Genomic DNA, 27,806 nt, shown 5'->3' with positions numbered 1-27,806 from the left:
AGAATTCATAGGAAGAAAACAGAGTTAATAACTTTTAAGCAAACTGCATGGAAATATAAAGATTCTATTTTATATGTCTGTCCTAAATGAAACATCATAAATATGCTATTTTAGGTAACTAAACAGTAATAACTATTATAAAAGTCTTGCTTTACAATTTGCTGTTTACTTTGATCACAAAGAAGGATATAGTGGAAAGAAGTGCAAAGAATAAATGGTGAATGGTTGGCTGAAGAAACCTATTCAGATGCTTATCTTGTAAGATTAAAAGGAAAAAGGGCTGCACATACTTTTTGTAGACTTAGCAATTACTTGAATTTGAAATGGATAACCCCAAATTACATTCATAGGTTTGACATTAGAATGAAGATAAGCCCTCATTTTGAGCCAAGTTTAGGTTCATAGCTCACAATAAAAAAATTTTTTTTTCTTGAGACAGGCTCTGGCTCTGTCGTCCAGACTGGAGTGCACTGGTGCAATCTTGGCTCGCTGCAGCCTTGACCTCTTCCGTGCTCTAGCGATCCTTCCACCTCAGCCCCCCAAGTAGCTGAGACTACAGGTGTGCACCACCACGCCTGGCTAATTTTTGTACTTTTTGTGGAGACGGGGTTTGGCTATGTTGCCTAGGCTACTCTCGAACTCCTGGACTCAAGCGATCCGCCCACCTCGGCCTCCCAGAGTGCTAGGATTACAGGTGTGATCCACCACACCTAGCCATATCTCACAGTAAAATTATAGGAATGGGGCTTTCATTGCTGGAGGACCATTGCCGGAGGACCCTTCTGCCCCCGCCAGCCCCATCCTCTCCCCTGTTTCCTTAACATTGCAGCTACAATATTTTGCTGGCATCTCAAACACAACATATCCGAAACTGAATTCATTATTCTTCCCACCAATCTTTGTCAGTGAATGGTACAACCATCCACTGTTTGCCAAGTCCAGCAATGTACACATCACCCTGAAAGTTCTCACTTACTCACCCTCTCCCATATAGAATCAGTTACCTGTCTACTTCTCTCTGTTTCCATATACTCACTTTGGTCCAAACCATCAAGATCTCTTACCTGGACTCCTGCAGTAACCTGTCCATTTCATTCCTCATACTATAGCTTCTTCTGCTGTTCTTTCTCTCTGGAAGGCTCTTCCACCTCTCCTTCACCTAGTGAATTCTTACTGTTCCTTCAGACTTCACTGTAACCATTTATGTAGAGAAGCCGCTCCTGATCACCACCTTCCACCATCTTCCCAGCACTCAGGTCACCTTAGGTTCTCTTAGTACCTTGTACCTTTTTGTAGCACCTATCTCAGTTGCAATTAACCAATTACATAGCTAGTAGTCAACTGTGTATCTCCTGCTGTAATGTAAGCACCATGAGAACAGGAACAGTTTCTCTTTTTCATTGCTGTATCCCTAGCTTTGCGCATAGTAGATGTTCAAATTGTTGAATAAATGAAGTGATACTTACTTGCTTACGATACTTCTCTTCCCTGTCCTTGATTAGGTGTGACCTCCACTTATAAAACCATCTCTTAAGCAGGAGCAGTTACTCTGTCTTTTCTTATGATATCTTGAACAGAGTCCATAGCAACACTGATCACATTTTTTTGGTAACTGGTTTCCATGTCTGTCTTTCCTACTAGACTGTGAACTCCCTAAAGGAAAGGATTATTTTCATCTTTGTCTTCTGAGTTACCAAGATCTAATGCAAAACATGGGACAAAATAAGTGTTTGTAGAAGGAGAGGAGGGAGAGAAGAGGGGAGAGAAGTAGGGAGGGAGGCATTCTGAGAAATGTGTTGTTAGGTGATTTTATTGTTGTGCGAACATCAGAGTGTATATACATACACAGACCTAGGTGGTATAGCCTACTATACTTCTAAGCTATATGGTATAACATACTGCTCCAGCCATCGTCCTATATGCAGTCCATTATTGACCAGAACATGGTTATACAGTATATGACTGTGTTTGCATAATTAGGGAGAGGCCATGTAAGTCATAGAACTACAAAATGTGGAAAAAGGATTTTTAAAACTCTAGCCAAACTGCCTGAAACCAGTCTAGAGAAATATAAGAACATTTGCTGACTCAAACTGGGAAAGTTACACACTTGTCATTATAAGCCTGCTTTGACTAAAGTAACCTGGTTACTAGTAGTAATCTGATCATCAGTGACACCTCTAATTTTTAGTTGTTTTATTGTGGGATGGTGAAGGGGTATTGTTAGTAGATAGCAGTGTTATGGGTTAATTAGAGATATTTAATACCATGACAAACAAATCTTGATTTATATTTCAGGTTTTCTGAGATTTCTTGCAGTTCCTGACAATTTAACAATTTTGACGAAACTCAGATTTTCTGAGAAAGTTATCTTGTAGTTTCTGATATAAAACAATACTGTATATCTTTTAAAAATGGAAAAATAATAGCATTTTGCAGTTAATGTTTCCCGATTAGAAATATAATTCTTACTCTTTTTGATTTGTTGGAAGAGCATTTAGGAAAATTTCTTACATCTGTTGTCTGTAGTATAGAAAGCCATTCTTCACTTTGAGTACAACTTTTGGCAAGCTTTTTCTGTAAATGTTTGAATGTGTGCTCAAGAAAGCTACAAACCCGTAAGGGAATATTTGGCAGCTGTTCAACAGCAGTTGAGCTATGATTTTGTGATTTAGGATGACAGGAACGCCTATCAATTAAGTTAAATCTTTATGTTGACTTTGGAGGTCACTATGTTTCTGTATTGCCTACTTGAGGAAAAAACAATTACAAACTGAAGGCCATGGGCTGTGTCTCATGCCTGTAATCCCAGCACTTTGGGAGGCAAGGCGAGTGGATCACTTGAGACCAGGAGTTCGAGACCAGCCTGGCCAACATGGTGAAACCTCGTCTCTACTAAAAGTACAAAAAAAAAAAAAAATTAGCCAGGTATGCATGCCTATAATTGCGCACACTTGTAATCCCAGCTACTTGGGAGGCTGAGGCAGGAGAATCCATTGAACTCAAGAGGTGGAGGTTGCAATAAGCCGACATCACACCACCGCGTACCAGAGTGGGCGACAGAGCGAGACTCCGTCTCAAAAAAAAAAAAAAGTGAATTACAGACCAGATCAAGAGGTGAACTAAGCCTGGTGCTTTACCCCTAGATGTTGTTTTTGTTTGTTTTCTTGTTCATTCATTTATTCATTCAGCCAATTGTTATATGCCATGCACTGTGCTAAACAAGTTTGAGTTTAGCCTGGAGCAAGAATAATTCAAATCATCCCTTCTACAATCTTTATTGACTACAGTAAATGTGTCGAATGAGGTTTTTGGGTTTTTGGGGTTTTTTGTTGTTATTTGTTTGTTTATTTGTTTGTTTGAGACAGTCTCACTCTGTCATCTAGGCTGGAGTGCAGCGGCGCAATCTTGGCTCACTGCAACCTCTGCCTCCTGGATTCATGCGATTCTCCTGCCTCAGCCTTCCGGGGAGCTGGGGCTACAGGTGTGCACCACTACACCCGGCTAATTTTTTGTATTTTTGGTAGAGGCAGGGTTTCATCATGTTACTTAGGCTGGTGGTCTTGAACTCCTGAACTCAGGCAATCCACCCGCCTCAGCCTCCCGAAGTACTGGAATTATGGTTGTGAGCCACTGCACCCAGCCACGTGAGTTTTTATTCATGCTATCAGCAGAACAACTCATTAACTTGCTATGATGAAATCAGCCTTAATTTGAAGGTAGAATTATTAAAAGATTCTGCCATAGCCTTTCCTTATACAGTTATTCCTAAGACTAGGAATAAGTGGTCTTTACCCCTTACCAAATCCAGGTATTCATAGCTTTTACCTAAGTCTGTATCTCATTCTATCCAAATATACATAGTAATTTAATATGTAAAAGAATTGAGTAAATCTGCCTTAGTCCTTTCCACATCTCGTATTCGGTGATATGAAATATGAAGACATTTCACTGGTGCACTAATGCTGAGCTTCACAATTTTTTCTTTTTACCCTTGTTATCAGTCACCACCTGTTATGGCCCCAAATAGTATATTATTCCATTGCAATTCCCTTGAATGTTTAAAGTTATTGAAATATAGTACTAGCCCTTGAGTAGCTGGCAATCTAGAGATCAAACAGAATTATGCAATACTAGTAATGTGTATGTTTATGTAATGTACATATGTTTACAGTGGTGCAAGACTTTAATTGCTTCTCCACAATAAATACTTTCTAGAGGAGTAACATTTTATGGCATGCAAAAGATGAAGAGAACACTATTTTTTATGGAAAGGTAAAGGTAAAGGTAAGGTAGTATTTATGCAGAGACTTAAGGGAAGTAAGGAAGTGTTTTGATTATCTGTCGCTGCATGACAATCCATCCCCCTACCAGCTAATGGCTTAAAATAGGGCAGTTTTTTTTCATGACGTTTTTTTCATGATGAACCAAATAGTAAGTAGTTGAGGTATTGTGGGCATACAGTTTCTGCCACAGTCACTCAGCTCTGCTGTTGTAGTGTGAAGGCATCCATAGACAGTACATAAATGGATGGATGTGACTGAGTCCCGGTGAAACTTTATTTACGAATCAGGTGGCAGATTGTATTTGACCTAAGGGTTTTTCTTAGTCCATTCCTACCGCTAAAACAAAATACTTCAGACTGAGTAACTTACAAGGAATAGGAATTTATTTCTCATAGTTCTAGAGGCTGAAAGTATAAGATCAAGGTGTCTGTAGGTTTAGGGTCTGATGATGGCCTAGTCTCTGCTTCTAAGATGGTACTTTGTTATTGTGTACTCAAGAGAGGACAAATGCTGTGTCCTCACATGGCAGAAAGGATGGAAGCAGAGAAAAGGCCCTAGGGTGCTGCTCCCTTCAACCTTTTATAAGAGGGACTAATCCTTTCATGAGGGCAGAGCCTGCATGACTTAATCACTTCCCAAAAGTCCCCACCTTTTAATACCATCACCCTGAAGTGATGTTCCAACGTATGAATTTTGGAGGCACACATACATTTAAACCCATAGCAGGGCTGTTGTTTGTTGACCCTTAATTTAAAGCAACAAAATCATTACTTAGCCTACATATCTGCAACGTAGGTAGCTTCTGGTTGGCCTCGCCTGTGTTCTAATCCGTGTCAGTTTGGGAGGTTTGAAGGCTGAGGACTGAAATCTCTGAAAGCTCACCCATTCACAGACCTGTCTCCTCGACCAGGCATATAGCTGGGGCTCCTTCTGTCTCTGTGTGGTATTTCATTTGGTCTCACCAGTCAGGCAGCTTCAGGCTAGCTAAACTCTTTATATGTTGTCTCAGGGCTCCCAGAGTGTGTTACCAGGTTACGAGAGAGAGAGAGAGAGAGAGAGGAGGTGGAAGCTGTATTGCCTTTTTTAGCCTCTGCTCAAAAGTCACTCTGTCACTTGTCACTGCTGTTGCATTTTGACTAGGCCAGGGGTGGGCATACATGACCCCCAGGCCAAATCTGTCCAGCTGACTGTTTTTACAAATAAAAATTGTGTTGGAACAAAGCCATACCTATGTGTTTAAAGGTTGGTGCAAAAGTAATTGTGGTTTTGGACTGAATTTTAAATCATAACTAGGCTCAAACACATCTTTATTAATCAAAATAAGAACCATTACAGTCAACACATTTTTGCCGATGAGAAATAAGTTTGTTTATTCCTGTAACATAAAAAATCTGTGCTTTGGGATTTGGTGAACTCTTGGAAAGCATTTTCTGCATCCTGCTGGTTGTTGAAGTGTTTTCCCTGCAAAAAGTTGTCAAGATGCTTGAAGAAGTGGTAGTCGGTTGGCAAGAGGTCAGGTAAACATGGTGGATGAGGCATAACTTCGTAGCCCAATTCGTTGAACTTTTGAAGCGTTTGTTGTGTGATGTGTGGTTGGGCTTTGTCGTGGAAAAGAATCGGGCCCTTTCTGTTGACGAGTGCCTGCTGCATGCTTTGCAGTTTTTGGTGCATCTCATCGATTTCCTGAGCATACTTCTCAGATGTAATGATTTCGCCAGGATTCAGAAAGCTGTAGTGCATCAGACCAGCAGCAGACCACCAAACAGCGACCATGACCTTTTTTTTGGAGCGAGTTTGGCTTTGGAAAGTACTTTAGAGCTTCTTCGTGGTTCCGCCACTAAGCTGGTCATTGCCGGTTCTCTAATGAAATCCACTTTTTGTTGCACATGACAAGTCGATTGAGAAATGTTTCGTTGTTGCTGTGTAGGATAAGAGAAGATGACACTTGAAAATGATGATTTTATTTTGTTTTGTTTTGTTTTGTTTTGTTTAAGATGGAGTCTCGCTGTGTTGCCCAGGCTGGAGTGCAGTGGCACAATCTCGGCTCACTGCAACCTCCACCTCCCTGGTTCAAGCAATTCTCCTGCCTCAGCCTCCTGAGTAGCTGGGTCTACAGGCATATGCCACCATGCCCGGCTAATTTTTTGTATTTTAGTAGAGACAGGATTTCACCATGTTGCCCAGGCTGATTTCGAACTGAGCTCAGGCAGTCCGCCTGCTTCCGCCTTCCAAAGTGCTAGGATTACAGGCATGAGCCACCGCACCTGGCTGAAAATGATGATTTTTTAAAATTTCCACTCAGCTCATGAGGCACCCACTTACCGAGTTTTTCTACCTTTCTAGTTTGCTTCAAATGCCAAACGTCCATAGAATGGTGGACATTGAGTTCTTCAGCACCTTTTCATGTAGTTCTAAGAGGATCAGCTTTGATGATTGCTCTCAATTGATCATTGTCAACTTCCGATGGCCGGCCACTATGCTCCTTATCTCCAAGGCTGTCATCTCCTTTGCAAAACTTCTTGAACCACCACTGCACTGTGCATTAGTTAGCAGTTCCTGGGCCAAATGCATTGTCGATGTTGTGGGTTGTCTCCACTGCTTTACTACCCATTTTGAACTTGAATAAGAAAATTGCTTGAGACTGGATGGGGTGGCTCACACCTGTAATCCCAGCACTTTGGAAGGCCAAGGTGGGCAGATCACTTGAGGTCAGGAGTTTGAGACCAGCCTGGCCAACATGGTAAAACTCCGTCTCTGCTAAAAATACAAAATTAGCTGGGCATGGTGATGCAGGCCTGTAGTCCCAGCTACTCGGGAGGCTGAGGCACGAGAATCACTTGAACCTGGGAGGCGGAGGTTGCAGTGAGCTGAGATTGCGCCACTGCACTCCAGCCTGAGTGACAGAGTGAGACTCCATCTCAAAAAAAAAAAAAGAAAAGAAAAGAAAGAAAGAAAGAAAACTGCTCTAATTGCTTTTTAACATTTTTATAGTCTAAAATAAACCTAAAATACACAGCAAGTAAGAGTCATTAGCAGAAAAACATAAAGCAAGAAATGCCTGTTAAAATGATGGGCCAGGTTCAGTGGCTCATGCCTGTAATCCCAGCACTTTGGGAGGATGAGGCAGGCAGATCACGAGGTCAGGAATTTGAGACCAGCCTGGCCAACATAGTGAAACCCCATCTCTACTAAAAATACAAAAATTAGCCAGGTATGGTGGCAGGCGCCTGTCGTCCCAGCTACTTGGGAGGCTGAGGCAGGAGAATTGCTTGAACCTGCAAGGTGGAGGTTGCAGTGAGCTGAGATTGCGCCACTGTACTCCAGCCTGGGTGACAGAGCAAGACTCCGTCTCGGAAAAAGAAAAAAAAAAAAGATGTATAACATAACCACATTTATTTAAACATGTATTCCAATATCAGATTGCAAATTCCAACAATGCAAAAACCACAATTGCTTTTGCACTCACCTAATACAGTGTGGAATAGAGTAGTTGTGGCAAAGACTGTACGGCCTCCAGAGCCTGAAATACTTATCTGTCTATTTATAGAAAAAGTTTCCCAGATCCTGGTATAGGCATTCTCAGCAGCCCACCTAGGTTCAAGGAGAGTGAGCTCCACTTCCTAATGTGGAAGTGTCAAGGTTTGGAAGAGTGTGTGAAAGTAGAAATATTATTGGAGCTATATCTGCCACAAGGAATGAGTCATGTGGATACCGAGGGGAAGAGAGTTGCTGGGAAAGGGAAGAGCAGATTTTGATGGGAGCACGTGGGGTGTGTTTGTAGAATAGTAACATGCCATTGTTGCTAGAGTAGAGTGGGTGAGTTAGAGAGTACAAGATGAGGGCAGAGAGGTTGCTGGGGGCTGAGTCATGCAGGGCTTCCTTGTAGGGCATTATAAGGACATGAGCTTTTAGTGAGATGAGAGTCCATTGGAGAATTTTGGGAAGAGTGACAAGATCTAACATTTTCTAAGGATTGCTTTGGCTCTTTTTTTTGTTTGTTTGTTTTTTTGAGACGGAGTCTCACTCTGTCGCCCAAGCTGGAGTGCAGTGGCCAAATCGCAGCTCACTGCAAGCTCCGCCTCCCGGGTTCACGCCATTCTTCTGCCTCAGCCTCCCGAGTAGCTGGGACTACAGGCACCCGCCACCTCGCCCGGCTAGTTTTTTTGTATTTTTTAGTAGAGACGGGGTTTCACCGTGTTAGCCAGGATGGTCTCGATCTCCTGACCTCGTGATCCACCCGTCTCGGCCTCCCAAAGTGCTGGGATTACAGGCTTGAGCCACCGCACCCGGCCATGCTTTGGCTCTTATAAGGGAAGTAGATTATGGGAAACAAGGGCAGAAGCAGGGAGCTTGGTAAGCAGGCTGTTACATCCAGACAAGAGAAGAGGGTGGCTTAGATTAGAGTGGTAAGAGTAAAGATCAAAACAATTACTTTCTGACTCAGGAGGCTGAGGCGGGAGGATTGCTTTTACCCAGGAGTTTGAGGCTACAGTAAATTGTGATTATATCACTGCACTTCATCCTGAGTGATAGAGCAAGATCCCATCTCTAAAAAAGAAAAACAAAAAAGAAGCAACAGCAATTAGTTTCTGCATATATTTTTGAAGATAGAATAGATAGTATTTGCTGATGGATTGGATAATGGGGTAAGTGAGAAAGAGAGGAAGAAGTTAAAGATGACTCCAAGGTTTTTATCCTGGGCAAATTAGATGGATGGAATTACAGAAAAGACTGATATAAGGAGAAACAGATTTGGAGGAAGAAATCAGAACTTCAGTTTGGAACGCAGTGAGTTTGAATTGCCTATTACACATCTTGATGGGATTGTCAAGTAGTTATTTAAGAGTCAGGTTCACGAGATTGTAGATTTGGGAGTTGACGGAGTATATTTAAAATCATGGAAGAAGTTGCTCCGGAAATGAACTTGGATAGAAAAGAAACACAAAATGTGGTGGCACAATCATGACATGAGCTTCAATGCCAAGAGTTTTTAGGGTGAAAGGAAGGACCACAATCTGAAATGGCTGTGAGGAGCAGTTTGGACACCCACCCACCTTCATGCTTAATGACAATTCTGTTGCATTAATCCTATCCCACCATCAAGATTTTGTTTTTAAGCAGTGGGAACCTGGAAATCTCAACACCGAAAGAATTCTACTCTACAAAATAAAAGAAAGTGGAATGTTCATAGGGGAAGGAGGGACACTGGCCCTCTCAACTTCTTCCTCTAGCCTCTCACTCCCTTCCAAGGCCCTGAGACATTCCTGCTGCCTCCTTGGAACCCCTTTGAAAACCACTCCCTTTAGTGTTCCAAGATGCATGTGCTAAGAGACACATCTAATTCTGTCCCTCTCCTAAAAACCCTTCAGAGGTTTCCCATTGTCCTCCCCACAGTTTTAACATGGCCTACCAAGGCCCTTCATGGGCTAGCCCCTAATTATTTCTCTTACTTTCTCTCACGTCCTCCCACCTTGCATTCTGTGCCCCACCCACACTGACCTGTTTCAGTTCCTCAAACTCTTCTGGGCTTTTGCACATGTCCTCTCTGACTAGAATCTTCTTTATCCACTAAGACCTATACTTGTCCTGAGGTTTCAGTTGGGCTTCATTTTTTCCTGGTAGCTCCTTCTTTTCTAATGTATGTCTTCCTACTATTACATATTTTTCCCCTAGCAACCCTTATTTACCCTACCATAGCCTTTCCCTTACTTTATAGTTTATGATTTTTAAAACTCGTCTGTTATCCTTACTGGACTGGAAATACCATAGGAGCATAGGCCTTGACTGTCCTTCCCACCGTTGTATCACAGGGCCCCTCTCATAAAACGCACTTAATAAATGCTTTTTGATGGTTTGAATGAAGGAATAAAGGAACTGTGTTTTTCTTGGTAATGTGGGGATGTGGGAGATAGTCTAACTTTTGTACCATATCAGTTATTAAATGTAGAAAAAACTAGAAAGTAGTAATATATGGTTAAATTATTTCTATGTGAAAAGCATATTGCAATACAAAAATAGAAATATCTAAATATGAATAATGATTATTAGGGTGGTTGAATTACAAGTTCTGTTTTCCTTAGTATATTTCAATTTTTCTGTAATTTCATTTCTTTTATTTAAAATGTTTTAAAGAATCAATTCTAATTTTCTGTGCATTTTAAGTATCTTAAATATAGCATCTTTAGCTCCTCTGGGTACTTTTGTTCTCAAGTTTGACTCAATCCTGGGTAGTTCCCAAGAAGTAGAGCATAATGTCTACTAGAAGTAATCTGAAATGCCTTGTTTCTGTGCTTCTGCTTTAGTGGATCAAAAAGCTTTCAATTTCCAAAGTGTCTTTTTCTTGCATAAAATACCATACTATTCAAAATAGCAAAGATGATACTGTTGTTTTTATTATTCTTTAACTTTTTTCCACTTCCTAAATGAGCCTTTTCCTATTTCCCTGCTCCCCTGAAACATTTTCATCATTAATACAAAAATAGTACTTAAGTATTATTACTTAATACTTACTTAATATTACTTAAGTACTATTTTTGTAAAGTGCTTTTTAATATTTGTGAAGTGCTTTTGCTCTGTCTTCAAGTCATTGATATAGCAGCTATTGTAGATAAAGGAACTGAGGCTCACAGAAGTTATATGGCTTGCTAAAGGCCACAAGCTTGGTTAGAGGTTTACTCTGGGACTAAATCAGTGATAGTCTTGTTCTTAGTAAAGCCCTCTGCATGTAACATCACACAATAAAAGTTTTTCCCTTGTATATATTCCTTTTAAGAATAATTTTATATGTATATATATGAGGAACTTATAATGTATTTCTAATTTAAGGCTATTGGCAGTGTTAAATCTGGATAAAACCTGTCCTTTTGAATCCTGTTATGTTAAAAAACAACATTTGTTTCTGGCTTGAAGTTATTTGTGTACTGCATTCTGATCCTTTTTTTTCTTTCTTTCACAGTTGTGCATGCCTAAAGGGCTATCTTTCAGGACACAAACTGACAATAAAGACCCCCAGTTTCACTCATTTATAATTACCAGGGAAGATGGTTCTCGCACCTATGGTTTTGTTCTCACTTTTTATGAAGAAGTTACAAGTAAGCAAATCTGCACAGCCATGCAGACACTCTACCAGATGCACAACGCTGAGCATTATAGCAGTGTGTATGCTTCATCTTCCTGCAGCATGGACTCATTGGCAAGTAGTCTTGATGAAGGAGATACAACTTCCCTTTTGAAACTCCAGCGGTACAACTCCTATGATATTAGCAGAGACACCCTGTATGTTTCAAAAAGTATATGCTTGATCACACCATTACCATTCATGCAGGCCTGCAAGAAATTCCTTATCCAGCTTTACAAGGCCGTTACCTCACAGCAGCCACCACCCTTGCCACTTGAAAGCTATATCCACAATATTCTTTATGAAGTACCCCTTCCACCTCCAGGGAGGTCACTGAAATTTTATGGTGTTTATGAACCTGTCATCTGCCAGAGGCCTGGGCCCAGTGAACTCCCCCTCTCTGATTATCCCCTTCGGGAGGCATTTGAGCTCCTGGGATTAGAGAACCTGGTGCAGGTGTTTACCTGTGTTCTTTTAGAGATGCAAATCCTTCTCTACTCACAAGGTAGGTTTTCCTTGGATTTTACATTTTCCAAAAACAAGTACTTATGCTCCCAACTACTGTGTTTCCATGGGGTGTATTATTAGAACCAAATAAATAATGATCACAGTCTTTTCTGTTTTGTATAAAGGGAGCAGGTATGGTGGGGCCAAAGGCTGAGATGTGACTGTGCTGTTTCTCTTTGAGGCGGCAGTCAGTGACTGCAGAGAGAAGTAGGAAGGAATACATGCGTTAACTTCGCTGATTTGGGCATATTTAGTTCTTAATGGAAATAGCTCTTTTTTCCTGATAATATATAATCGTCATTAAGAAAACATTTTTTCTTCTTCATAATGAGAGTGAGAGAATTCTGTTACTACTAGAAATGTGTAGACTTCCCATTCTTTGTAGATTGGTAAAGGTTCACATCAAAATTCAGCAAACATTGAAAAAGGATAAATGAAATCGTTGACTCTGCAGCTTCCTGAGGCAATCAACTTTGGATCTTTGCCTGGGGGAGCATTCCATCTGAGTGAGAGAAAAGGTGAGCAGGCATGAGACAGATGACTGTCCCAGGTCTAACAATTCTGCCAGAGTTGTGTGTGTGTGGTTTTTTTGTTTTTTTGTTTTTGTTTTTTACTCTCAGAAGGAAGTTATCTTTGTGGTATCTTTCATTCAGAGTTCTTCCAACACATATTAAGAAACTTACAAACTATGGATTTTATTTTACCAGTACATTTGTGATGACTAATGTTGAGCCTAGACTAGGATACTACTTCTCATCTGAATATGAATATGTAGAGAAAATAGAGATGCTATGTCATAATGGATAGTGAATTGAAGGAAATTATAAAATAGTACCTGTGCACTGATAGATTCTTCAAAAAAATGTTGCACAAATGTTTGGATTCTTTTTTTTTTTTTTTTTTTAAGACAAGTTCTCACTCTGTCACCCAGGCTGGAGTGCAGTAGTGCAATTATGGGTCACTGCAACCTCAACCTCCTGTGCTCAAGCCGTCTTCCCACCTCACCCTCCTGAGTAGCTGGTACTATAGAAATGTGCCACCACATCAGCTAATTTTTTATTTTTTGTAGAGATGGACTCTCACTGTGTTGCCCCGGCTGGTCTCAAAATCCTGGGCTCAAATGATCCTCCCGCCTTGGCCTCCCAAAGTGCTGGAATTACAGGCATGAAGCATTGCACCCGGCTGGGGTTAGCATTTTGCTAACTTGTATTTAAGCTGGCAGAATTGTAGTGCAGTCGTGACTGGTGCCGTGAAGTTTATTTTACCACTTTCCTTTTTTTATTTTTCTATTTTAAATTATAAGTGGGGCTGAGCCAAGTAGACTATATTTGTACTTCCCCATCTTGTGTGTATGTTGACACTATTTGTGTGTTGACAGCCCTTCACAAGGTTGTATTTTCTTCAGTTTATCCAACATAATGTTCTTTGATAATGTGTTCCATGTCTCAATTTTTGTTGTCAGGAAGTGATTCTCTAATGACCAATCTAAATTTCTTCCTTTCTTCTTTCGCCCACTTTCTTTTTTTATATATATTTAACATATGTTTTAATGAAACACTTTCTCATCATCTTTAAATAAAAAAAAAAATTCCATTTTTTAATCTGAAGCTCCTCGGGCATTAGGACTTAAATTGCTTTCTGCTCCACAGATTTCAGATGCCACTGCACTAATTCCCCAGTGCTCTTGAGGCAGAGCTTAGACGTGTCCTCCTCAGTTGGAAGTCCTTGTGGCAACTTCAGGGGCTTGATTCTTACTGTTTAACCACTTTCAGTTTTGCACTCACTTAAGAGATATGCTTGTGAACTTGAGGGGTATGTGTGTTTTCTAATCTGAGCATCTTTATTATATTTTTTTCCCAATATATGGACACCTTTTTGTACTTTTTATTCTGGTAACAACATGCAGTTTCTGAAGATTCTGTGGATCTCCATCATATTTTTCATGATCTGCAAGTGAAGGCTGAAACACTTGATATGGAAATCTTGACCTGGTAAATTTGTGATGAATCCAATCTATGTAAATGAGAGACTTCACACCTTTTGTCCCAGTCTGTAGTTCATTTTGCCTCTTGAGCTACTGAGAGCAAAATCCCTGCCATAAGTGTAGTGACTGTTCTCTTTAGAGGCAGCATCTGCTAAATATTCAGCACGAAGAAGCTGAGGACTTCCCAGCAGCAGAAACTGAGGACTCACTCCTTCCATCATTACTTACAGATCACCTTTTTGTATCTGAAAAATTTCACTTTAAGTAATTCTCTCTTCCTTTCTTCCTTTTTTTCCCCTTGAATAGGGTAGGGATTAGAGAATAACTAGAAGGGGCAGAGGCTTGGAGCTTAATACCTTCTGATGTTTTAGCCCATTAGAAAAAAAGAACTTCCTTTTTTTTTTTTTTAAAGACAGAGTCTCGCCCTGTCACCCAGGCTGGAGTGCGGTGGCATGATCTTGGCTCACTGCAACCTGCAACCTACACCTCCCAGGTTCAAACGATTCTCCTGCCTCAGCCTCCCGAGTAGCTGGGACTACAGGTGTGTACCACCACACCCAGCTAATTTTTGTGTTTTTAACAGAGACAGGGTTTTCACCATGTTGGTCAGGCTGGTCTTGAACTCCTGACCTCATGATCCACTCACCTCAGTCTCCCAAAGTGCTGGGATTACAGGTGTGAGCCACTGTGCCAGGCCGAAAAAAAAACTTTATATTCTAGACTTAGAAGAAATCTTAAAGGCCATTTTCTTAAATCTTAAAGTTCAATTTATTTATGTTCTGCCTAGAGAAGCAATTTGGGTTAGAAAGAATATTGGGGGTGGGTGGGTTCTTTGGTTTTGCCTTTAATTTTTAGAGATGGGGTCTCACTGTGTTGCCCAGAATGGAGTACAGCATATTCACAGGCACAGTCATAGCACACTGCAGCCCCAAACTCCTCCGCTCACAGCATCCTCCCACCTCAGCCTCCCGAGTAGTTGAGACTGCAGGCACATACCACCATGCCTGGTTTAGAGTATTGGTTTTTGAAGTCATAACAATCCTGGGTTCAAATATCTACTCTATCATTCATTAACTATACCCATGAGTGAGTTAGGTAATCCTCCTGTGTGACAGTTGCCTCATCTCTATAGGGATAATAGTTTGGGTTTTTTTTTTCTCCTTTCTCACTGATTTATTATGACAATTAAATAAGAAAACCTGTATAAAATACTTAGGGTATAATTGACACTGACTAAATTATAGCTGATGCTATTATAATAATTACTAGTTTTATTAGTCCCATATAATCTTCTATAAATTATACTTATCTCTGAGTTGTGAAGGTTCAACATATTACTACATTTAACATAAAACCTTTTTAAATGATATAGTCAAGAGTTTATTCCAAAGAACCTAACATATGTTCTTTTATATTGTGTACCATGCTTTTTTTAGAAGGCAAAAAACAAACCAAAAAAAACCCAAAACCTTCCATTATCACACTTCCTCTTTTATTTTTTATTTTTATTTTATTTTTTATTGAGATAGAGTCTCACTCTGTTGCCCAGGCTGGAGTGCAGTGGCGTTATCTCGGCTCATTGCAACTTCTACCTCCTGGATTCAAGCGATTCTCGTGCCTCAGCCTCCCAAGTACCTGGGAGTACAGGCACGCACCACCATGCCTGGCTAATTTTGTATTTTTAGTAAAGATGAGGTTTTGCCATGTTGGCTAGGCTGGTCTCGAACTCCTGACCCTAGGTAATCTGCCTGCCTCAGTCTCCCGAAGTTCTGGGATTATAGGCATAAGCCACCGCACCCGGCCCACACTTCCTCTTTTAAATAGCACTTTATGTCTCACCGTTTGTGATCTGTCCTGAGCTCTCCTATTTCTGCTCTTTTTTTGTTTGTTTGTTTTGAGACAGGGTCTCACTCTGGTTCCCAGGCTGGAATGCAGCAACATGATCGTAGCTCACTACAACCTCAAACTCCAGGGCTCAAGCAACCTTCACCCCTCAGCCTCCTGAGTAGCTGGGACTGCAGGCATGCATTACCACACCTGACTAATTTTTTTTATTTTTAGTAGAGATAAAGTCTCACTACACTGCCCAGGCTTGTTTGAAACTCCTGGGCTCAGGTGATCCTTCTGCCTCAGCTTCCCAAAGTTCAGGGTTTACAGGTGTGAGCCACTGCTTAGCTTGTCCCATTTGGTTTATCGAGTCTATTCAGGGGTTTTAGTTCATTAATATCTACTAATTTATTTCAGTTTCAAATGAAGAAGAATAAGCATTTATGGATATGGTTTTATACTCTGAGTATATTTTTGTAATCTGTATACTGCGAACAACAGAGTGAATCCCTAGATTATAGAACTGGGTTTTTTAAAAATTTAAAGTGTCATACCCCAAAAAATTCCCGTACAGTAAATTTATGACCATTCACTAAAATCATTCTATGTTAGGAATTGTGCTACAAAAAGGCATTGTATATTTTGGATCTTTTCCCTACATTTAATCCTCTCAACAGTGAGTTAGTACTGTTCTGCATTTTTTGTTGAGGAAGAGATTGAGGCTTGGGGAAACTAAGTAATCTGCCCAAGATGATACAGCTAGTAAGTAGTATGGTACTACTAAGAATTGGGTTTCATCAGTCTTTTCTCAGATGCTTAACCACTGTGTTAACTGTATTGGGCACTACACTTAACCTCTCCTTATCCATCTCAATATTTATTTTTAAATGATTAACTCATTCTGTGGGTCTATTGTAAAGGTGTCATGTGAAATAATTGTAGAGTATAAAATGAAAGCTCTGTGTAAATCTAGATTTTAATAGACAATGTCTCTTTTATTAGAGAGAAATATTTCATTTAAATGAATGAAATAAGAGTGCTTATGTTGATTTGTACTTGGGTGCCCTCCTTTACTCTTCTTAACTGTGTTAAGGGAGTTCTAATAACATGTGATACTTCATTTCTTACTCACTGATAAAGCTATGCCATAAATTTGAAAACATTGCATGTGCTGAAGAATTACCATGAAAACCCAAAGTGAATCAAAGTACATGGATTTCAGTAATGAAAATGTCCTTCTAGACTGATTTGAAATTCCGATCCACAGCCCATTTAAACCAATTCAATCTGTTATTTAGGAAGTGTGTATATCACTGTCACTTTGCAGTGATAACTAGCTAGAAATTCTAAGTAGAGAAAACGTACCCAGGATGTGAAGGCTCTTTTCTAGGACCCCAGATCAGAAATGGGCACTTTGTTCTGCAATTGGGAAATACCTGGAGCAGCTCAGTATGAAAATCAGAGTATAATACTTTTTTCAAAGAACTAGTGGAAGAATAAAAGGGGAATTTAAACACCAATGTCTAGCTTTTGATACCGGTACAAAAGTCTAAGGAACATTTTTGGGCCTTGCTTACCTCCTTTGGTTCTTCATAGTTGAAATAAACCACTACCCACCGCCCACACCACACTGCATGCCTATGTGCCTTTGCAGTGCTCCTCTGCCATCCCTCTGTTCTTTCATCCCTCTGAGTCGTATGTGAATTAACCTTGTCAGAAAGTGGAAGCTGCTTGAAGTTTTCTTGAAAAAGTTGGGAGCTTTCTCATCACAAATTGCTAGGCATGCTCAAGCGAACATCATCATTCTCCTTGGAACTGCCATCCATAAACCAAGCAGTACTTTGTTGGTCAACTGAGAGGTGTTTATAGTGTATTGTCCAAGTGACAATTAAATGCAGAAGCTTCTCTTACAGTTCCAAAGTCAGCCCTAGGGAAAAAGAGGCTCCCTATATGTGAGAATCTCTTCCTTGCATTCCTCTGGTAACAAGATCCAGTATAAACCATTTCTTTTTCATTAGGGAACTCTTTTGGGCAGTGTCCTCTCCCATTTGAGTGTTTTTCCAAAATCCCCCTAGATACCATGGATATTTCAAGTTTCAGCATTATTTTATGTCCTTCAGCCATAGGGGCACTTTAAATCAATATCCAATAGCATACTTAGTAATTGCCCCTCAAATGGAAATTCTGTAGTCCAGCACCCTGATAGTTGTCACTGGGAGGCACTCACAGGCTTTTGACATAGCCCTAGCCCACACTCCACATACAGAGAATTTGTACCAGTGCTCCAGCTTCTCTGTTCTACACTGTGTGAGCTCAGGCAATCTAATTCATTCCCATTTAGCATGTCCAATTAATATTGCTTGAAGGGTAGATTGACACTGTGTCCTCTGTTTTACTGTACTAGGTAGGAGAAATGGGGTGAAACAGTCAAACGTAAGATCCACTCCCATGAAACATTTAGGTAAAGTCTGTTTAAATGTTCCAATTTCATTCAGACTTCCTTCTTAATCCTGTCAACTTTAACACTTTAATATATTATCATTCTAATTGTAGTCTGCACTAAGGCTGCAAGCCACTGTATTGAGGCAGTGGCTCGTGCCTGTAATCCCAACACTTTGGGAGTTTGAGGCGGGAGGATCACTTGAGCCCAGGAGTTTGAGACCAGTCTGGGCAACATGGCAAAACCCCATCTCTACTAAAATACAAAAATTAGGCAGGCATAGTGGTGTGCACCTGTAGTCTCAGCTACTACAGGGGCTGAGGTGGGAGGATCGCTTGAGCCTGGGTGGTGGAGGTTGCAGTAACCTGAGATTGTGCTACTGCACTCCAGCCTGGGTGACAGAGTAAGACCCTATCTTTTTTTTTTTTTTTTTTTTTAAAAAGACTTCACCAAAAGATTTTGGTGTAACAGCGTATAAGGCTCTCAAATGAGTCCCCAGAAACTTCTCCAACCCTTGATTATTTGACCCACTCCTGTGCATTAGGTTTTGGTAGTTCAGCAAGGTATCCTGGCCCTTTTGTCAGTCTTTATTTTGATTAATTTGCCTTACTATATCCCCAAGCAATTCCAGATCATGTTTCTAACTGTAATCTTTGCCTTCTTACATTTAAAATTTCTCTATGCTGGGGCAAATAGAGCAGATTTGTTTTGGCCCTTTAATGTTGGGAAACCATCTGAGGGTCCTTATAGTCCATGCAACCTTTGTTAATGCTATATTAAGACTTTCGTAGGCCGGGCGCGGTGGCTCAAGCCTGTAATCCCAGCACTTTGGGAGGCCGAGACGGGTGGATCACGAGGTCAGGAGATCGAGACCATCCTGGCTAACACGGTGAAACCCCGTCTCTACTAAAAAATACAAAAAAACTAGCCGGGCGAGGTGGCGGGCGCCTGTAGTCCCAGCTGCTCGGGAGGCTGAGGCAGGAGAATGGCGTAAACCCGGGAGGCGGAGCTTGCAGTGAGCTGAGATCCGGCCACCGCACTCCAGCCTGGGCGACAGAGCGAGACTCCATCTCAAAAAAAAAAAAAAAAGACTTTCGTTTCAGGCTGGGTGCCATGGCTCATGTCTGTAAATCCCAACACTTTGGGAGGCTGAGGTGGGTGGATCACCTGAGGTTGTGAGTTCAAGACCAGCCTGACCAACATGGAGAAACCCCATCTCTACTGAAAATACAAAGTTAGCCAGGCATGGTGGTGCATGCCTGTAATCCCAGCTACTCGGGAGGCTGAGGCAGGAGAATCGCTTGAACCCTGGGGACAGAGATTGCATTGTGAGCCGAGATCGCGCCAATGCACTCCAGCCTGGGCAACGAGTGAAACTCCATCTCAAAAATAATAATAATAATAATAAATTAGCCAGGCATGGTAGTGTTTGCCTGTAGTCCCGGCTACTTGGGAGGCTGAGGTGGAGGATCACCTGAGCCCAGGAGTTAGAGGCTGCAGTGAGCCATGGTTATGTCACTGTACTACAGCCTCATGACAGAGCGAGACCCTGTCTCAAAGAAAAAAGAAAAGAGGTTTATTTGGCTCACAGTTCTGTGCATGTGCTAGAATCTGCTTCTGATGAGGGCCTTGGGAAGCATCTACTCATGGCAGGACGTGAAGGGGAGCCAGAATCACATGGCAAGAGGAAGGAAGGAAGCAAGAGAGAGGAGGGAGATGCCAGACTCTTTTCAATAACCAATTTTCATGGAAAGTAAGAGTGAAAACTACTCGCTCACAACCATGAGAATGGCACAAAGCCATTCATGAGAGATGCCCCCCCAGGACCCAAATACCTCACCTCCAACATTGGGGACAAACTACCATGTCCAAACCATAGCACCAGGCCACATACATTTTTTCTTGGGTGACTGCAAAATCAGGGGTTCTCCACCACCATCCCCCAACCCCTCAAGTTCTATAAATTCCCAGAATGATTCACAGAACTCAAGAAAGCAGTTTACTTACTGTAACTGGTTTACTGTAAAGGATACAACTCAGGAACAGCCAAATGGAAGAGAGGTATAAAAGTACGTGTAGGGGTGGGTGCAGAGCTGCTCTGCTTTCCTTGGACTTATCCAGCACCTTAATGTGTTTGCCAGTCCAGAAGCTCCTCTGTATTTCTTCTTCTTTCTTTCTTTCTTTTTTTTTTTTTTTTTTTTGCGGTGGAGTCTGGCTTTGTCACCCAGGCTAGAGTGCAGTGGCATGATCTCAGCTCACTGCAACCTCTGCCTCCGGGTTCAGGTCATTGTCCTGCCTCAGCCTCCTGAGTAGCTGGGATTACAGGCACATGCCACCACAGCTAGCTAATTTTTGTATTTTTAGTAGAGACAGGTTTCACCACGTTGGCCAGGCTGGTCTTGAACTCCTGACCTCCAGTGATCCACCTGCCTCGGCCTCCCAAAGTGCTGGGATTACAGGCCTGAGGCAGTGCGCCTGGCCACCTCTATTTTTTTCTTGAATAAATTTTTGTCCTTACTATTTTCTCTAAGAAAATTTTTATTAAGCTTTCAATTTATTAGTAAAATGTCTTAATATTTCCTTATTTTCTTGACCCCTGTTATATCTGTAGTTTTGTCCTCCTTTTCATTCCTAATACTGTTTGTGCAGTCTCTTTTTCCCCAGTTATTTTTACCTGAAGTTTGTCAATTATATTACTTCTTTTTGTTTGTTTGGTTTCTTGAGACAGGGCCTCACACTGTTGCCCATCCTGGAGTGCAATAGCATGATCAAGGCTCACTGCAGTCTTGACCTCCCTGGGCTCAGGCAATCCTCCTGCCTTAGCCTCCCAAGTAGCTGGAACTACAGGTGCATGCCACCATGCCTGGCTAATTTTTTTTATTTTTTGAAATGACAAGGTCTCACTGTGTTGGCCAGACTAGTCCCAAACTCCTGGGCTCAAGCGATCCTCCTGTGTTGGCCTCCCAAAGTGCTGGGATCACAGGCATGAGCCATTGTGCCCAGCCCTATTACTCTTTTTAAAGAACCAGCTTTTACTTTCATTGGTATCCTCTATTGTACCTTTGTTTTATGTTTTATTAATTTATGGTTTTATTTTTATTATTCACTTCTTTCTGCTACTTTCTTTGGGCTTACTAAACCTTTCTTTCTCCCCACCTGCCCACCAAAATCAGCATCTTAAGCAGTTGAGTCATGTGTTAGGTGCATCCCACAAGTCTTAGTATCTGATATTTTCATTATCATTGAATTCTAAAAATATATATATATTTTTTTGAGACAGGGTCTTTCTCTGTCACCCAGACTGGAATGCAGTGGTGTGATCACAGCTCACTGTAGCCTCAACTTCTCAGGCTCAAGCCATCCTCCTACCTCAACCTCCCTTGTAGCTGGGACTACAGGTGCACGCCACCATACCTGGCCAATTTTTAATTTTTTTTAAAGGTGGGGGTCTCCGTATGTTGCCCAGGCTGTTCTGGAACTCCTAGGCTCAAGCAATCCTTTCACCTCGGCCTCTCAAAGTTCTGGAATTAGAGGTGTGAGCCACCATACCTGGCTCATTCTAAGAATTTTTAAATTTTCATTTATTTTGGCCATTTGTCTTGCTTCTCTCTCTCTCTCTCTCTCTCTCTCTCTCTCTCTTTGTTTTTGATGTTTTGAATTGATTTAAATTTTTTTCTCATTGTAGTTTTTTCTGTTTAGATGTTATATGCTCTTAATGGTAAATTTTGAGATTTCAACGTGAACAGTTACTCTTATGTTATAGAATCTTTACAGATACTATAAAATGCTTTAACTCCATGCTCATCGTGGCTTACTTGTTATGATTGTTCAGTTTTAGTAATCCCTCAAATTAGACATTTTTATTCTATACACTTGGTTTTGTTTAAATTTACTCATAGTGACCTTATTTTGTTTTTCTTTGAAACAAGGTCTCACTCTGTTACCTAGGCTGGAGTGCAGTGATGCAACCATAACTCATTGCATCCTTGAACTCCTGGACTCAAGCGATCCTACTGCCTCAGCCGCCTGATAGCTAGGACTACAGGCACACGCCACCAAGCTGGGCTAATTTTTTTTTTTTTTTTTGGTAGAGATGGGGGTCTCACTATCTTGTCCAGGCTGCTCGCGAAGTCCTAGGCTCAAGCAGTCCTCTGCCTCAGCCTCCCAAAGTGCTGGGATTATAGGTGTGAGCCACTGCACCCAGCCTCAGTTATTATTTTTTGAAAATTCACAATTTTATTTCAATCTTAGAGATTTCTTCTGAGATCAGTCTTCTTCCTAACATGTATTCTTAGAAGTTCCTTTCCTGAGGTAGCTTTCTCTGTTAGATTTTGTTTTCTCCTTGTTTTTGAAAAATAGTTCGTTGGATATTAAATTCTATATTAAAAGTTTTTCTTTTTCGGCTCTTAATACACTGAAGATAATATTCTATCATCTTAAATAGTTCATTGGATGTTAAATTCTATGTTAAAAGGTTTTTTTTTTCTCTTAGTACTCTGAGGATAATATTCTATCATCTTCTGGTTTCCTGTGTTGCTGTTGAGAAGTCAGCTATCACTTCTAATGTCGTTCTAATGAATGACTGTCATTGTTATTCATTAGCCAGAAATCTGTTGTTTCAACTCTGGTTATATTTAAGATTTTCTGTCTTTGGTGTCCAATATTGTGACTGATTTATCTGAATGAGGCTTGCTTTATTTGTTCTGCTTGTGATTCATTATGTTTCCTGAAATTTAAGAATTAATGTCGTTTACCCATTTTGGAAAATTCTCGACTATCTTGGTAAATATTGCTTTCATGTATCTTTTTTTAATCCTCCTGAAACTCTAATTAAACATCTTTGTTGTTGTTGTTGTTGTTATGGTTGTTGTTTTGAGACAGAGTCTCACTCTGTCACCCAGGATGGAGTGCAGTGGTGTGAACTCTGCTCACTGTAACCTCTGCCTCCCAGGTTCAAGCAGTTCTCCTGTCTCAGCCTCCTGAGTAGCTGGGACTACAGGCACATGCCACCACGCCCAGCTAATTTTTGTATTTTTAATAGAGATGGGGTTTCACCATTTTGACCAGGATGGTCTTGATCTCTTGACTTCGTGATCCACCCGCCTTGGCCTCCCAAAGTGCTGAGATTACAGGCATGAGCCACCACACCCGGCCTCATTCCCATTTTCTGTGTGTCTCTGTGCTGCATTCTGGGTAATTTCTCCACATCTGTCTCCTACTTTATGAATTCTCTCTTTACCTGTGTTTAATCTATAATTAGCCCTTTCTTTGACATTTTTGGTCACAGTGAAGCTTGTTACAGACAAACATGTTTAGGTTGGGTGGCTTAGGTGGTGTGGTGGCCCCACATTGATGTCATACTGAGGACAGGGGTCAAGTACTCCATGATTAGTCTTTGCTCTTCAGGAGCTGCCAGAGGCTGTGCCTTTCATTTTCCAGTGCCTTAAGTCATTGTTGGCAATGCCTGAGATAAATTTCTGTGAAACTAGGGAGATAAACCAAGTTATGCATGTGTCTGAGACCTCAAAGCCAACGTAATTCAGATAATACTCAGTCACATTGGGCCGGGCGCATGGCTCACGCCTGTAATCCCTGCACTTTGGAAGGCTGAGACAGGCGGATTACTTGAGGTCAGGAGTTTGAGACTAACCTGGCCAACATGGTGAAACCCCATCTCTACAAAAATACAAAAATTAGCCAGGCCTGGTGGCATGCGCCTGTAATCCCAGCTGCTGGGGAGACTGAGGCAGGAGAACCACTTGAACCCGGGAGGCAGAGGTTGCTGTGAGCTAAGTTCATGCCACTGCACTCCAGCCTGGGCAACAGAGTGAGATTCTGTCTCAAAAATAAAAATAAAAAGTAGTCAGTCACAGCATCCAGGATCATAAGTGTATAATCTTCCAGCTACATCAGGAAGTCTACCAGAGGCATGCTGAATACCACCAGCAGCTTCACATCTCCATTGGCAGTGCTTGGCAAGGCATAAAGCTTGCTAGACACAGCTCCTGATCTGCACCACCATGGTTCCTGTGCCGCCAGCTGCAGCTCCAGACCCATCCCCCTCTGTTGCCCTCAAGGGGCTGATCTTATTCTCCACAGTAATGCTAGTGGACAGCATGGCAGGGACTGCAGCAGCAGAGGCCATTGCCACCTTGGGATCTGTGCCAGAGCCACCACTAGGCAAATTCTTGACAGTATGTTTTTATTGTGTAATATAGTCAAGCATAATTTTTTAATGTCTACTTTCATTTTACATGCCTTGGATGTTAACATATTAATTTCCCAAAGCATATTTACTGGCTACTGACCATGTAGTAGGTCATATGTTGAATATTAACAATTCTAAGATTAAAAATACAGATATGTCCAGACGCAGTGGCTCATGCCTGTAATCTCAGCACTTTGGGAGGCAGGCAGATCACTTGAGGTCAGGAGTTCAAGACCAGCCTGGCCAACATGGCGAAACTCCATTCTACAAAAAACACAAAAAACCGGGTGTGGTGGTGTACAGCTGTAATACAAGCTACTTGGGAGGGTGAGGTATGAGAATCGCTTGAACTTGAGAGGCAGAGGCTGCAGTGAGCCAAGACTGCACCACTGCACTCCGGCCTAGATGAAAGAGTGAGACCCTGTCTCCAAAAATAAATAAAAAGAAGAATACAGATATTGCTCTGTAGAAGATGATGGTGTATTGGGGAAGAGAAACCATAAAGAGAGAATTATGACAGAATTGTAATGTTTTAGTGAGATGAGTAATTCCTGTGATGGAAATACAGATAGGGTACTGTCGAAGCATGTAGATAGTAGCCTGGTGGTGATAAGAAGTGTTAGGAAAGGCTTTCCAAAGAAGCAATTGCCTGAGGAAAAAGTGGAACCTAGTCAGGCAGTGCGAGAGGAAGGGACATTCTGGGCAGAGGAAAACAATATACAAGGGGCACAGGGCCTGTGAAAACATGGACTGCAAGCAGATGATCTTACTGCATATAGAGTGGTGATAAGGAATGAGGCAGACAAGGGCCAAATCATGAAGAGCCTCATGTGCCATGCTGAGGCCTGTCTTAAATATTAAAATGACTTCTTTTATGCATTCATCACTTTGAGTATCAATTATAAAAAGACTTTCCTAAAATACTTAAGTTTAAAAAAAATGCTTAAAGAAGAAAAATCTGCCTTTTATTTCTTGATTCAGTTAAAAAGAATTGTCTTGTTTCTGCTGAATAATTGCATTATTAAAAAATGTGTGAGCCGGGCGCAGTGGCTCATGCCTGTAATCTCAGCACTTTGGGAGGCCGAGGCATGTGGATCACCTGAAGTCAGGAGTTCGAGACCAGCCTGGCCAACATGGTGAAACCCCATCTCTACTAAAAATACAAAAAAATTAGCTAGGCGTGGTGGCGGTGCCTGTAATCCCAGCTACCCAGGAGGCTGAGTGAGGCAGGAGAATCGCTTGAACCCAGGAGGTGGAGGTTGCAGTGAGCTGAGATTGAGCCATTGCGCTCCAGCCTGGGCAGCAAGAGTGAAAACTCCATCTCAGAAAAGAAAAAATGTGTGTGGTACTTCAACCAGTCTTAAAGAGAATGCAGAACTGGAAAGAAGAATAGACATAGAACACCCACAACACATGGATGGAATAAAATCTAAGCATGTCTTTTTAAGTTATAGCTGTCTAGCAAAATTATATATATTCTTTTCCCACTCATCATCTATTCGTTCAAAAATACTGTTTTGGCCTCTATTATATGTCAGATACTGTGGTAAATACTGAGGTTACAAGAATATAAAAGGCCCCAATCCTTGGTTGAAATGATGACCACAGAGTAGAATCTAAGGAGATTTCTCTGGATTTCGTCTTCATGGTCTGTAACTGTACATAATTGTCTCTTCCTACTCCTGGTGGGTTTTTGTTGTTGAGTATTTTTTGTTTGTGTGTTTTTTTGGTTTTTTGAGACAGAATCTTACTCTGTCACCCAGGCCTGGAGTGCAGTGGTGTGATCTCAGCTCACTGCAACCTCTGCCTCCTGGATTCAGGCGATTCTCGTGCCTCAGCTTCCTAAGTAGCTGAGATTACAGGCATGTGCCACTATGCCTAATTTTTGTATTTTTACTAGAGATGGGGTTTTGCCATGATGGGCAGGCTTGTCTTGAACTCCTGGCCTCAGGTGATTCACCTGCCTTGGCCTCTCAAAGTGCTGGGATTACAGGTGTTGTGCTTGGCTTTTCTTTTTTTTTTTCCCTCTGAAACGGAGTCTCGCTGTTGCCCAGGCTGGAGTGCAGTGGCACAATCCGGGCTCACTGCAACCTCTGTCTCCTGGGTTCAAGCAATTCTCCTGCCTCAGCCTCCCAAGTTACTGGGATTACAGGTGCCTGCCACCATGCCCTGCTAGTTTTTGTATTTTTAGTAGAGACAGGGTTTCACCATGTTGACCAGACTGGCCTCTAACTCCTGACCTCAGGTGATCCTCCCACCTCGGTCTCCCAAAGTACTGGGATCGCAGGCATGAGCCACTGCGCCTGGCCAGCCTTTTTTGGTATTTTGTTAGGATTTTGTTGAACTTAAGAGGAAAAAAAACATAACATTTAGTAGTGTCAGTAAGTGTTAGTCCACACTGGGTGTGAAGTAGGCCCTGTGCTTTATGGGTAGAACCAGAGAAAATGGGTGCCACTCTGTCCTTAGGAAACTCACAGAGAGGAGAGACAGTACAGGGGCCAGGGGCCATAATTGAGTCCTGTGACGGTGCAGAACTTCAATTAGTTCTAATTAGGGCACAGCTTCTACACCTAGGGGGCATCCAGCCGACTTCAGGGGTTTCAGGTCAACTTTTCATCCTCACCCCATCTCCGCCCCTGGGATAAAAGACCCTTATTGCCTACAGTTCAAACATCTGCCTGATTATTCCTAGCAGAGTGGTAGGAACTGATTGTCTGGTCTCCTCTACTACCCGTCTCACCTGCACAGAGAGTGCCAGCTGTCTCAGCCTAGCTTCTTCAGTGTGCCTCAGCTGATAAAATGTGTGTGTCCACCCCAGGTAATTAGGTTATTAGCTCTTTGTGCTTGTATGGCTGACCCCTACCTTTCAGGCCACCTGGTGTTTGTTTTAGAACTTATTCCTGTAAACAGGTTTTCACCTAAAATTTGAATCTTTATGAATCAAATAAGGAAAATTTTAAGTAAACTTGGGCTGTGGATAACTGATGATTCATTACCAAAAAGGTAGTCATTTAAAATTATAAAATGACACAAGAAAAAATTTAAATGTAAAACATCCTGTTTATGCTTGGTCAGGTCTTTGAGTTGATGTGACTCAAGTAACATCTGATCATTTCCTTAACCTTTTTTAAAAGACTCCCCTAAATTCTTCCTCCCAAAGATTTTACTGTATTTGTTCACAATGGATTCTGTGAAAGGATTATTACAAGCTCACAATCCATTGTCTTCAATTCTTAAATCCAAAAAATTCTAAAAACCAAACATTCTTTTTGTAACTCATTCATCAGCAAAACCAGACCTGAACCAGAGTGACCCTATTCATATTCTTTGATTATCTGTCCTACTGGGACATATATGGTTTGCTACAGAAATTCTAATGTATTTGATTATAGGATACTGCCCTAGATAGTTCATGTATGTGGTATATGCACCATATT

The 27,806-nt window shown here is 41.4% G+C and overlaps 1 protein-coding gene across 10 annotated transcripts in view; it reads left to right on the top strand.

The window, feature by feature from the left end:
• Nucleotides 1–27,806, top strand: part of DENND5B (DENN domain containing 5B) — a 220,707-nt gene that overhangs the window by 95,627 nt on the left and 97,274 nt on the right. For 9 of the 10 annotated variants that reach the window (XR_004176034.1, XM_031650404.1, XM_021922162.2 and 6 more), the window contains one exon: nucleotides 11,242–11,908. Coding sequence is in view for 9 of the 10 variants with exons in the window: in XM_031650404.1 (XP_031506264.1) it covers nucleotides 11,242–11,908 (667 nt within the window). In the remaining variant the exon portion in view is untranslated. Of the gene's footprint in view, nucleotides 1–8,800; nucleotides 9,075–11,241; nucleotides 11,909–27,806 lie in introns of those variants that run through there. The other variant, XM_031650410.1, reaches the window with a different exon arrangement.

This window comes from Papio anubis, chromosome 9 (assembly GCF_008728515.1).
Source record: "Papio anubis isolate 15944 chromosome 9, Panubis1.0, whole genome shotgun sequence".
NCBI classification, from domain to species: domain Eukaryota; kingdom Metazoa; phylum Chordata; class Mammalia; order Primates; family Cercopithecidae; genus Papio; species Papio anubis.
The sequence above is the reverse complement of the archived record's forward strand: the minus strand, read 5'-3'. Positions and strand labels throughout refer to the sequence as shown.